At 37.7% G+C, this 14,252-nt stretch overlaps 1 protein-coding gene across 1 annotated transcript; it reads left to right on the top strand.

Moving 5' to 3' along the window:
* The first annotated feature begins 2,778 nt into the window (after positions 1-2,778).
* Positions 2,779-5,865, top strand: LOC148820873 (uncharacterized). The gene is made up of 3 exons (XM_088933402.1): positions 2,779-2,941; positions 4,936-5,030; positions 5,744-5,865. Exons 1-3 carry the CDS (start codon positions 2,844-2,846, stop codon positions 5,863-5,865), a joined length of 315 nt encoding a protein of 104 aa, XP_088789528.1. The 5' UTR covers positions 2,779-2,843.
* The last annotated feature ends 8,387 nt before the right edge of the window (positions 5,866-14,252 follow it).

The following is a 14,252-nucleotide window of genomic DNA, read 5'->3' as shown; positions in this document are numbered from 1 at the left end:
CCCTGCAACTCACAACTGGCAACCCACTGAAGCTATGCAGGTGTGAGCCTGGTCAGTACCTGGATGGGAGACCTCCTGGGAAAAACTAAGGTTGCTGCTGGAAGAGGTGTTAGTGGGGCTAGCAGGGGGCGCTCACCCTGCAGTCCATGTGGGTCCTAATGCCCCAGTATAGTGACGGGGACACTATACTGTAAACAAGCACTGTCTTTCGGATGAGACATAAAACCGAGGTCCTGACTCTCTGTGGTCATTAAAAATCCCAGGGCTTTTCTCGAAAAGAGTAGGGGTGTAACCCCGGCGTCCTGGCCAAATTTCCCATTGGCCCTTACCAATCATGGCCTCCTAATAATCCCCATCTATGAATTGGCTTAATTACTCTGCTCTCCTCCCCACTGATAGTTGGTGTGTGGTGAGCGTTCTGGTGCACTATGGCTGCCGTCGCATCATCCAGGTGGATGCTGCACATTGGTGGTGGTGGAGGGGAGTCCCCATTACCTGTAAAGCGCTTTGAGTGGAGTGTCCAGAAAAGCGCTATATAAGTGTAAGCAATTATTATTATTATTTAAATTATTTTATAAAATGTTTTCACTTTTTAAAAGGGATTTACCCTACTACACCCCTCACCCACCATCCCAGATTTGTGTTGAAGGGCACAATGTCTCACAAGTGGAAATTGAAAGAGAGTGAGTTCATGACTGAAATGAGGTAGCAGTTCTTAGAAAACATTTATGCGTGTTTGGAACTAACTGCCTGTGTTTGTTGTTGAAATAGATTCCCAGGGACAATCTATCCAACCATTATTAAGAAGCTCCTTATTCCTGTTAGGATCTCAGCAAGATTATCCAAGATTATTAAAAATTATCCAGAAGCACAGGGCACAAGGTGGAATTACACCCTATACACGACACCAGTACATCTTACACACACATCTTGGCAGCAGTCTGCCAGCAGCTGTATCACCCTGTAGCTCACAACTAGCAGCCCACTGAAGCTAAGCAGATGTGAGCCTAGTCAGTACCTGGAAGGGAGATCTCCTTGGAAAAACTAAGGTTGCCACTGGTAGTGGTGTTAATGGAGCCAACAGGAGGTGCTCACCCTGCAGTTGTGTGGGTCCTAATGTCCCAGTATAGTGATGGGGACACCATACAGTAAAATGATGAATTATAAAACCGAGGTCCTGGCTCTCTATGCTCATTAAAAATCCCAGGGAGTTTCTCAGAAAGAGTAGGGGTGTTACCCTGGCATTCTGGCCAAAAGATCCTATTGGCCTTTAACCAATCATAGCCTCCAAATAATCAGCATCTATGAATTGGTTTCATCACTGTGCTCTCCTCCCCACTGATAGCTGATGTGTGGTGAGCATACTGGTGCAATATGGCTGCTGCCTCATCATCCTTGTGGGTGCTGCACATTGGTGGTGGTGGAGGGGAGTCTCCATTATTATTATTATTATTACACCTTGCTATATTTTGTTATTCTAAAACATTTAAGTTATTTAGATCTCACCAATGTCTGAATTTCCCAACTGAAATCTGAACAAAACACAATTTATTATTTCTCTGACAATCAATTCATAGAATGTTTTTAAAACTATTTGTTTAAAATAAGTAAAGCCTGATTATTCCAAGGAGACAATAAAACATTGGGGTTTTTTGCTGCAAGCACTAGTAATTTTTTTATAAAGTGTTAGTTGTGAGCTGCCTATTGTCACTGATGTCGGAAGGGACAAACCGTGGAGAGGCAGGAGAGTGGAAAAAGACCCATATGCCTAGCAGCGGAAGGGGGTATTAGCCCGGGCTCAGCAGTTCAGGAGTCGTATAGAAACCAATGCCCTCAGGCAGTGGACATGGGACGACCTGGATGCTAGGCGGGTCTCAGGACATCCGAACGTCAATGCTGAGCGAAGCTGAATGAGAGACCAGGAAATATATAGCCCCAGAGAGAGAGAGACCGGAAGGACAGCAAAGCACAGGAAACCAGGGACAGGACAGAGTACGAGCGCCCGCTGGCTGCAGAGGGCGTGACACCTTTGGCACTGTGATAGTGATGAGTTTGGAGGAGGTGGGGTTTACACACATTAGTTATTGAGAGGCTGAGCTGTGCTCCTGTGTCCTCAGAGTTCATCTGGGAGTGTGTCTGCAACACATCAGCTCAGTGTTTCAAATTTGTTTCAAAAGTGTGGTTGAAGTGATTATTCAGGTCAGTTACTGTACATGTTTACTGTAATGGAAAGTTACTGAAGAAAAGTGTTTTATCCTTAAAAATTTAGTTTCTGGGCAGAGCTGTGTTACAAAAGCAGCTGGATTCTTGGAACAGTGTGATTGCACCCAGTGAGTCAAGGGTACGGGATGCTCTAAGAATATGTTTATCTCTGCCACCAGCAAAAGGCGGATGCGAAACTGCCCATACAGTAGCTGTCTTCTCTGTCCTTCAAGAAAATTACTGTCTTGCCTGTCTTTGTATTACTAACCAACCATAATGAAGTAAACAAGTTGAGGTGTTGCATCAGCTAAGTGTATAAAATAAGGGACCTTTCCCTGTTTTACTTTGAAAATCAGCTCCCTCTTGCTGCACAGACTAGTGGTTGCTGTTTTCCCTATTGCGCAATATGAATAAATGCCTTACTGAGTGAATGAGAACACCTTTCCTGGCTCTTCTTTGATAAAAGTCCATGACATAGTGAACAAAGAAAACATCACAATCACATTGGGACATAATGGAATAATGGAATTCTATATTTTCAAGCATTTTTTGACAGGTTTCCATAGTGGAGCTAGTTTGGGCACAGTGAAGTCATCAACCTCCCTGCGCGTAGCAGGCACCTTTGTTGCCTGTGTTGAGGGATGTCCCCTTTAGCTCTTTTGGCTGGCTCCTCGTCGCATTACGCCAGAGACCCAGGCTTGCGCCCAGGTGCTGCTGGACGAACTGATGGAGTGGAGAGGTGAGGGCATGAGCCCACGCGGAACCGCGACGGTCACTTTTCCAGTTACTGGGTGTACTGGTGTAGTACCACTGTAAAAATCTCGTACTGAAACATTGCCGTAGCAGTTGGTATGAATGCTGGTGAAAGATATTCTTGTCTTTAGATGAACACGGTGAGGTAACAGTATTATAAAAAGTCCTAAAAGATATGTTTAATTGAGAGAGATATTTCATAGTTGTAGTAATGCCAGTGGTAAATGATACTGTACACACATGTGATATATATTTGTAATATATTCAGAAAGTACTGTATTTTATTTAATTGGTAATCCTTTGCAGGTTCAGATGAAGATGATTACCATGATAATCGATAATGAATACTGTATGAAATTCTTACAAGATACCTGGAAATAGCAGAGAGAAATTAATATGCAGGTCACAAAGAAAAAAAAGAGAAGAACAAAAACCCTCCAAAACTAAAGATATAAAGTCAACGTTTATGTTCTAATGGAAAAGCATCATGATCCATCCATTTTCTAATCACTTTATCCAATACAGGGTTGTGGGGGAGCTGGAGCCAATACCAGCAAGCAATGCCAGTCCATTGCAGGGCACATACAAACACATCAGAATTCAACTGATTTCTCAGAATTCAATTAATTAGCTGGTTATGTTCTGTAGTATACAGTGTAGAGTCACCATCACCTGTATATTGCCACTTCTCACATTTATAAATAAACTCACAAAATTATCATTCTGTAGAATCTGAGTATAGTGTTTTAAGTGCCTGCTTGGTCTTTTTTAGCAGCATCCACAATTTTAAATGTGACATGTTGCCATTATTATGTGGAGGAAAGCAGTGGTAAATTAAGAGTATGGATTGGAGCCCTGGTTGGTTGAGGTTTGTTTGGAATTTACACAGTGGATTAGAAGAGAGGTACCCTTCTGTGAGGTAATAATTACAGATAAGTATGTTCTGATGCTATTGAATATCACATGGCAACAATTCATTATATTAAATAACTCTGATTAGATTATATAGTTACTGTATCTTTGTAAATATTACACTCAGATTCTACAAAAACATGTACAGTATAAAGTATCGCAGTAAAGCATGTACAGTATAGTGTAATATAGCATGGTTATATACTGTAATTACCTGTACATTGTTTCTGTATCTTAGTCATGAATCATGAATATGTTTCAAGTTCCTGCTGGGTTTTTCACAGCACCACCCAAAATTGCTAACATGACATGTTTCCATTGTTACGTGGAGGAAACCAGTGTTAAAATATGAATATTCTGTTATTGCTAATATCTACATGCCATATAGGGAATCTTGCATTAGTCACAGAATTTGCCACTGAGCATTTGGAATCAGATGGAAAAATAATCAGAGTCCTTCCTATTTCTGTCTGTTTCATTGGTTAGGAGATGTGAACGGTCATGCACGCAACTGCAAAACTTTCTGTGCTATTTGTTCATTGACTATCTGATCTTAGATAGTTTACTCATATACTGTACAGTAAAAATGATGTGATTGATGATCACACAAATAATGATGATAATGTATATTTCCATATACTGTAAACAGAACCATTATTTCTAACTGTTAAAAATATACTGAAATTATGGATTTTGGAATTTTAATATTTCACTCTATTCATTTTATTTGCTCTCATCTTAATTTCTTAATTGGTCTTTTCATTTACCTTTATTCTTTGGCTCATTTATTCCTAGTGTACTGCAAAGTAACTTTCTAGAGGCTGCTCCTTTTCACTCTGCTACAACACCACATTAGGACATGGTCACAATCTACCAAAAGTGGCTAAAAACCTGTGCATCGTGTTTTTTATGTCTTTTTATATTGCCAAAATTACAGGTTCAACCTGGCACATACAGTATTTTAATTATGTTTTTAATTCCAATGGAAGTGAAGAGATTGCTCCTCTTGAAACTGTTCATAAGGCTGTTTTCAGTTTTAAATTTTGGGTGTCTGTTTATCTCACACAGGATGTCAGATTCAGATGATTATGAAAACTATGATTTCTACCAGAGAACAGTCCTGGAACAGCAGCATCAAGCTCAGGAAAGAAATGTTCAGGCAGGTAAACCTGTTCCTCAAACAGCATGCCTGCATTCTCAGATGTGTATCCTACTGTATATATATCTATTTACATGGTTGCAAATTCCATCTGTAAATTATTGTTATTTATTCATCAATAGAGTTTAACATTGTAGAAAAAAAACACTGCTAATAATTTATATAAATTTAATATATACAGTAATACCCAATTGATCTGTGGTAGCTATTAGGAGCCAGTAGACCCACTACACAGCAGCTGAGATGAAGAAGTAAGAACTTACTTGACCGATTGAAATAAGAAGTTTAAGAAGAGCAAATTATACAGTACAGTGGAATTTAACCGGGATACAGGGGCAATCAATCCCAATCTTTTAAAACGTTTCATGGGACTTTAATTACCAAGTATTCCTGATTTTGGTTAAAGGTGTCACCTGAGATAATACCTTTTAATAACTGAGGCTTATATTTAGGAATTCTGGTCGAGAAAGGTCGAGAAAGAGGGGCATCTTGTCATCCAAGTCCACACAACAGCAGTCTGGATTTATTGGGGGTGTCCTGCCCCAATACTGAACAGGTCCAGTCTCGATGAGCTACTGAGATTGGACAAGATCAGGCTACAAAGTGGTAACTCTGTTGCCATTTCTCCCTGCTTTGTCTATGTGAATCATCTTTTGGAGGGGATGGTGATCTGTGCAGTTACTCTCCATATTTCATGGCATCAATCTGTTCCCCCAGATCAAAGTGCTGACAACAACGATTACAAAAATGTCCACATATCTGGAGATGAAAGAGAGGCCAGCCAGGACAACGACATGGCCAGAGACCTGACGAAGCAGCTTGTATGTGTCTGCGCTTAAAATAGAACCAACAAAAACCAACTCATTCAAACAAGCTGACTGGAATAAAATAATAATAAAATAAAAGACACCAAAAATGAATTTTAAGAGCATTTACAGTTCCTCTTCGAGGTTAACCAGTCTTCATGTGAAAGTATCTCATAGAAGTAAGAACCCACACTTCTATTATGCATATATTGTAGTGCACAAATACCTCAAAACGTAGCTAGTTTTAATAAATCAGCCATCCACTCAAGGGTCAATAAATGCATTTTCTAACTGTTTCTTCAAATTCCAGGGGAGCCAGAGCCTATCCCAACAGGCACAAGGCAGAGTACACCCTAGACAGGATGCCAGTCCATCATACTGTAATGCACACACACACACATAGCAGGGCCAGTTTTCCCAGAAGACAATTAACCTACCAGGATGTCTTGAGACTGTGGGAGGAATCTGGAGCACCCAGAGGAAACCCACACAAACACAAGGAGAACATACAAACTCCAAGCAGATATCAACCCCATTTCCCAGCACTGCTGTGTGAATGCACCACTGTGTCACCAACACTCAAAAATAATTTTAGGAAAAACGCTTTAATATTCCCATAAGGAACTGCAAGCCCAACAGCAAGGTAGAAGGGGCTCATTAGACAGCTAGTAAAGTGAAAAAGAGATGTGTTGAAGAAGTCAGAAGTCACTACCCATCTTCATTTCAGTAAAGAGGAGTCATATAATTTACAGTACCAACACTAGTGGCATACTGTATATATTACATTTATGGAAAATATCAGTAATGTTCAACAGTATCTGATGTAGTGCCACTTACTTCAGAGTTAGAAAGGGTTTGATCGCCTCATCATGCTACATTTTCTTAGTGGCCACAGAATTAGGTTTCATCAGAATTATATCAAGATGAATGAAGACAGTAAGACTTCCTCAGTACTCTCCACATTACAATACAGGAGAAACTCTATTTCTTCCATTAACTTGTTATAGTTTATAGTATATCACTTGGTTATAGGTTATAATTTTAAAATAGTTCTAAATAAATGTTTTTTTATTGTAAGTTGTAGTTTTATTTGTAAGTTTAAGCTTTATTTACCATTTTATAAATTCTCCTGTCTATAGCAAGTTGTTAACATGATTGTACAATACTGCCTTTATCAACTTGCAATAAGGTAAATTGTGGTTTTACTGTATTACCATATATAGTAAAGAGCAGTGAAGTAGTTTTAAACTATACAACAGTTCATTTGTAAATTCTTCATTGCATATGCTTTCCATAAAACACGCAGATATTGGGGAACTTGTTTCTTTTTTGATGAATTGCAATTTCAGTTCTTGTGAGACATTTCCTAAGTACACGACTGTGGTTGTATTAAGTTCTGTGTTGCAGATTGTTCAAATAAAACTTATATCAGCATAATTCAGACAGTTTTTTTTAAGAAAAGGAAGTGACAGTTTATTTTACAGGTCTCAGATAATGTATAAAATTCATGGAGGCTATCAATTAACTTATGTCCACCAGGTCCAATGAAGGATTTTTTTCAAGGTCTTTTGAAAGATGTGTTTGATTCATGCAAAGTTTTTAGGCCAGGAAAGAAGTATTGTATTCCCCCAGGTAATCAAATACTGTAAGTAGATGTAAGAGGTAAGGTCACTTTATTGGCCATATACAATTTCTTATATTAGGAATTTGTCTTTTTTCACATACCCCAACTTGCTGTCTATGAGACACACAGACAATGAGAGAAGTTCGGGTGGGTAGCTGCGTCAGCATGCGTATGCTGCAAAGGAACAAGTAATAGGTTTATTCCATGCTGAAAAAAAGAAGAAAGAAAACACAACGTTTTGCCCGTGGAGCCTTCTTCAGGTATGAGAAAGGCAAGGCAGTAAGCAAAGGTAATGTAGCAGGAGAACAAAGGCTGGGAGAGAGGAGGAGCGAGAGGCGGGAGCAGGGGACAGAAAGAGAGGCCAATCAAGAGGTGTGAAGTCAGAATAGGTGTAGAGAGGTGTGAAATGAAACCTTCAATAAATGGAAAAAAGTTCTGAAGAAAATTCTGTCATTAAGGGAAGGGGGAAGGTGTGATCCTAGCTGCAGGATAATTTTGGTTTCTGTAGTCTTTCTGATGTATGAAGGCTCCACGGCCGAAACATTGTGTTTTCATTCTTTTTTTTTTCAGCATGGAATAAACCTATTACTTGTTCCTTGACAAGGAGAGAAGTTTGGGCCAGAGCGCAGAGTCAGCCATTTTTAGTGCACACCTGGAGCAGTTGGGGTTAAGGGACTTAGTGAGGGACCCAAAGAAGTAGGATTCCTCTGCTAGCCATGGGATATGAACTGGCAACCTTCGAGCCACAGGTGCAGCTCCTTAGCCACAGAGTCACCACATTGCCCGGTGCAGATGATCTGGGACTGAACCTGGTCTGGAGGCAATGGCAGCTACAGTATACTATACAATCCTCTTATGTATCTATTTACTATATACTACTAATATATACTGTACACTATTATATACTGTACAGTACTACTATATACTATATTTTATATACTACTACTGTATATACAACTTACTGCATGTATCAATATACTATCCATACAGTAGTATATTCTCATGTCTTCTGAATCTGGTTCTTGTTCTCACCTTATTCCTCTTGATGTTAGTGCTGCTCTTAACACTTTTAACCATGATATCTTACTTTCTTGTCAGTTTCTTGGAGTTTCTGACACTGCTCTTAAACGGTTCAAGTCTTACGATATTCAAGTCTTGTGATACTCAAATCTATACCCGTGCTATACCTGACACTAAAGTGGCTGCCACTCCCTAGTTGTATCTGTGACATAAAAACATGGATGACTAAAGATTTCCTTCATTTTATCTGTGACGAGACTGCACGTCCCGTCAAGTATGTAAAGCCAATGCAGTAACACTGTCTGTGGATGGTACTATACTGTACATGTGTTTCAATTTAAATTGAAGAATGCAGGGGTAATATTTGATCCAGGCTTGATGCTTGACCCACATGTGCAACATACTGTATTGTAAAATATGTAGTATGGAAGTATCATTCTTCCACCTCAGAAATACAGTATCTGCAGATGATGTCCTACAGTATGTTGTTACTAACTGAAACTGAAAGGATGGTCAACACTTTTGTTTTCGGTTGTATTGGTTATTGTAATACCCTTCTCACTGGGCTAACTGCAGTGTAAGTTCACATTGAAGAAACTACAGTGTGTTCAGAATTTGGCATCCAAAATCCTGACCAGGATAGTGTAAGTGACCACATTACTCCTACCCCGGAGTCCTTGGATTGGCTTTCTATCAGATTTTGTGTCAACTCACATTTAATGCTTTGCATGACTTCAGTTTATGTCTGAGTTACAGTCATCCTACACCCCACCTTGCAACCTTTCTACTGTACATCTAATTCTGGTCTCCTGTCTGTTCCCCAAGTCCATTTATTCTATGGGTGACAGGGTCTTCTCCTGCTGGGCCACAAAGCTCATCAATTTTATTCCTAAGGATGTTAGAGATATTTCTAGGGATATCACTTCCATTGAACTCTTCCAACTCTAGAATCAAAACCTTCTCCTTTAAAATGGCTTTTATTTAACTGGTTCTGAGTCAGCCACTTTGTTTTCCTATTGTATTCCAAACCCTCAGTGTAACTGTGTAATTCTGCTAGCTCCTCTCATTGTGTATTTTGTCATTTTTTGAAGTGCCTTTAAAGGTGCAATATTTAAATAATTTTTATTATTATTAGAGAGCCCTTTGGTCGACACCCTGTTTTAAAAGCCAGTTACCACCCTTGGCGAAGTGATTTAAAGCCAAAGACATTCCAGGTACAGTACATAATCCAGAATCCTTAAATGTCATATAAAAGATGAAATCAGAGAGATCTCCTATATATATTTTATGACAGATATAGTTAGAATTGAATAATACATATAAACATATATAACCATTTCCAAAACTGCCTCTACATTGCTAGCAGATATAGATAAATTACACCATGTTATAGAACAAGGTTTAAACTGCAATAATTCATAAACCACTACAGCATATTGATGCTTCTGATAAATATGCCCTACTTCACAAAAACACTCTTTTATCATTACATCAAGAAATTATTGAAAGCAATAATTTGTTGTATTCAGCTTTTTGTTTCTTAACTGCGATAGTTGAAGCTGCATTTTTCTAGCTAACATTTAAGTCAGAAAAGTTTTCAGTTGTTTCTGTGAGCATTCATAGATTGTATTTCACTGAACCTGGCATGTTGTGCATCTATCAAAAGACACCTGCTCTGAAAGCTATCAAGTTTATAGGCTTCCTTGAACAGGAAAACATCCAGAATGGAAAATATGCTTGATGGAATTTTGAATTTACATGTGGAGTCCTAAATGAACATAATTGAAAGTTCTTGATTAATTTATGTCCAACGCTCATCTAAAGCAACTTAAAGAAATGTACATTTCCAATTTTAGCTTATATTTATACAGCTTAAGCAATTAGAGTAAAAGCACACCTCTTTAAAAAAACAAGAGTACAGTCCCTAATTAGAATTTGAACAAGTGACTTACTGGTCCAGTGTAAATACAGTAGCCCTAATCATTATTCTCAAAGCAAAATAAACCATACATGTGTATGCACTATGTGTAGAAGAAGAGATTAATATCCTGTATCTGCTGTAGAACATTGTTGTTTGGGGTCCAGTCTCTGCTGTGTGTTGGATGAACCCCATTATTCTTCATATTATCCTGCAGGTAGTCATCTTCATCTGGACGGTCCTCATTATTGGGTTTTTTTACAAATAAGATAAGTTAAGAAAAAATCTGTCAAAGCAACAAATTATTATTTTTCATGTATTGTGTTGCAAAGTATGTACTGCATAGTGAAAATATTAACCTTACTGGGTTTTCATTAAAAATGTACTTTTAGACATTTATTTTTACCATTAAGTACTGTATCATACACATGGCACAGAGTAGATGAGCCTTTATTACAGCTCTGTACCTATGAATGTACATATTTATTTTTTTACTGCCTGCAAATATACTACAGTATATGGATTTCTTAGCTATGCTTTTAAACTTTATGGTACACGGAATGCACTACAGGAACAGGCTGAATGGATTTTGATCCTGTAAAATCCATTCAGCCATATAACACAATTGCAACTAAAAAAATATCAAAACTCTTGTGAGTCACGACTATAAACCCTTATAACAGAGGAGATTCAGCACCTGCAAGAAAATGGTAATTAATCATGCTAATTCATACCCCTTAAAAATAAGCATGTTTTAATTTGCATATGAGCTTTTCAATAGAATTTGGCATTGAAGCATACTGTATCTATTAATGCACTGAAACTGTGGAATTTTACTGTAGTCAAGTATTCAAAAAAACACAAATACAATATTAACAGGTAAATGTATAATAATACAGGAAACAATGGGATGGTAGAATAGAATCAATGAAACTCTAAAGTGTGTCTCCATTATGAACCATTATGCCCAAACCCTGATCTGTTCTCATCTGCCATGTTTCAGACTCAGCACTGGCGGAGGAGATTCAGCGCCTGAAAGAGAATGATATGCTGTCATGCTAATTAGTCAAATTTAAAAATCAGTCTAATTTGAATAAGAAAATGCAAATTGAAATTGGCATGGATATATACCTTGGGTATGAGTGCATGAAATTGTAGAAATTTACTGTAGAGGCTTAACATTAACTGACGAAAAGGAAAATTATAGGTAAACTTGTAATAATACAGGTAGTGATGGGGTGGTAAAATAGAATCAATGAAAACTCTCAGGATTAAGTATATAATTTTAAAGATTTATGTAAAAACAACATTTTATAAAATGTGTAGAAGCTAGAGGGCATAACCTAGTACATGGATGTGGTTTTAATGTCAATGTTAAGAAATGGCTGAAAGAACAAGTTGTGAAACTCTCTACTGTATATGTCAGCTGCCAATGTGTTCACTAGGAAGTGTAATGCACTTGTCTTGAAAGTCCTGCAAGACTTTTAAAAAGTTCTCTGCCCTTATCATGTTAATTTGGTTCTATATTAAACTAGTGTAATGGCTGCCAGATTGGTTCAGAATAACCAGGAGAGGGCCCTGTGCACATTCCAACAGTCCAAGAGGTCCAAAATACAAAAGTAAAACACAATCCAAAACTAAAATAATAATTAATAATTGCTTACACTTATATAGCGCGTTTCTGGACATTCCATTCAAGCACACAAGCTCTTGGTATTACAGAACCCAAAAATAATGTTCTGTTCCTAAAGGATATTTCAGTTTCATAATTTCTTTTTTGGATTACCACAGAAATATGGCATATTATAGGATTTGTGCTTATTTCTTTGATTTTCTGTTTACAATATTTTCCCTGTTTATCTTTAGAGGCTAATAACTCTTTAGAAAGTGTCTTTATCAGAAATCAAGGTTTCTCAGAAAATATTTATAGCTAAAGGTCGTTCAGCAAATTCATACTCTTTTGACATTCATTGGACAAGGGTGACTAAAATTTTCAAGTCTAATATTGTGTATCAATGTTAATGTGCAAGAGCTTGAATTGTTGGATTTGGTAGCTGAATATGTATTAATGCTCATTGTTTTAGGTATCATTTTTTAACTGTTTATACAGTATGTACTTATTTTTAACAAGTTAGCTTTGGGTGATATCAATTAATTGTATTTTCTTTCTGTTCAGAAGTTATGGCTGTAATTTTTTAACTTTCCCTGCTTAAAGCACAAAATCAATATTCAAAGCTGAGGTTTTTGCTATGAACCTAACTGTTAATAGATGGACACTGAAATAGTTCTCATTGCATGATTTATTTGCACTAACAATGTTTACTATTCACAATGTTTCTTCTGTTTGCCCGTAGATGATAAATTTCTCAACTTAACATACGTACAAGATCAGGATTAATAGTGTGATGCCACATGGGGATGTGCCTAGTAGGGCTTGGCTTTGTTGTCTATTTTTTTAAGATTTCCCCTTTCCAAGATGACAGTGCTTAGATCCCAGCCAGTTGAGAGGTCCAACAATCACTCGAGCAGGATCAGCGGCACAGAATAAACAGGTCCCTGGACAACCACTGAATATTTCTCTTCAGTGCTGTCTTCAGAGCACTGTTGCTGTTGGAATATTTTTCTGCCCAGCTAAGAAGAGTCGTACTCTGGCTGGGTGGGCTCTTCTTTTCCTATGATGTACAATTTCATTTGCATGCTCTTAAGAGTAGCCCAGCTTTATTTTCAGTAAAAGAAAAACATTATTTTTCCTTTAAAACTTGTTTGGGGTGTGTCAGTACTTGGGGGCACACCTAGAATCTGTGCCTTTAATTGTGGGCAGCCCCAAGCAGTATCACAAGTCATTGCTAAAAAGATCTGAAAATATAATTGTTTTAATCATATGACATATTGAGATGTTAGATTAGATTTTTTTTATACTTATTTGCAAGTGGCCCATGGTGTCAAGTCAATGTATTTTTGCTCTGTTTGACCTTTTCTCACAGCATCAGTACAGATGTCAGACTGTAAAACATCAAATTGATCAGCTCAAAGCACAATTGAAAATTAGGATTAAGTGAACATGTCAAAGGGGTTTACTAGATTTGCTGTACACAGGGCAGTTCTCTGGTCACACCACACATATTGATTATAAAGGCACTGAGACTACATACAATTGTGGTGACAGAGACTTTACTCCGCGGTGAGTTTAAATAATTTATCTTTCTCTGGCTAATGCATATTATGTTTTTCTTGCTGATGGGTTTCCATTCCAATACTTTCCAGCCTTGCTGAACGTCTGGGACCTGAAAAGATCAGTCTACAGGCTGGTAATGCAGATATCAAAATTTCTATATTGGGATTATTTGATGATGACCCAGAAAGACTAGAAGACTGCTAAATTAAGATTTTGTCAAAAGGTTTTAGCACATGTATGGTCTCTATTTAACCCACAAACCAAAGAAATGTATGTATTTATATAAATCGTAACCCAGAACAAATAATAATTTTGCCTCAAAATCACTTTCATCCATGGTGCACAAAGCTGAGACATTATTCAAGTATTATATTATAATGTATTACTGATTAAAACCTACTTCACTGTGGTCTCAGCAATGCGTTATGTTCAAGGAAAACAAACAAAATAACTTCTGTCACAAAAGCCTTAGAAAAAGAATGTTGACTTCATTTTGTTGAGCATCAAACAAATTTAAGTGAAAATCACACAAGATCCTTGAGCAGAACTCCTGCTTACTATAAACTGCTGGCAGAAGGATTTCTCATTTGTTCTTTTTTGTGACACATCAAACCACTTTGCAACATGTTTCCTCTTTAAAATCACTCATATGTGCTGTCATATGCTGCCATTCAAACCCAACA

The sequence above is a fragment of the Atractosteus spatula genome, chromosome 14, assembly GCF_055471065.1.
Source record: "Atractosteus spatula isolate fAtrSpa1 chromosome 14, fAtrSpa1.hap1, whole genome shotgun sequence".
Classification (NCBI taxonomy): Eukaryota; Metazoa; Chordata; class Actinopteri; order Semionotiformes; family Lepisosteidae; genus Atractosteus; species Atractosteus spatula.
Note: the sequence above shows the minus strand (reverse complement) of the source record. Positions and strands in the feature narration are given on the sequence as shown.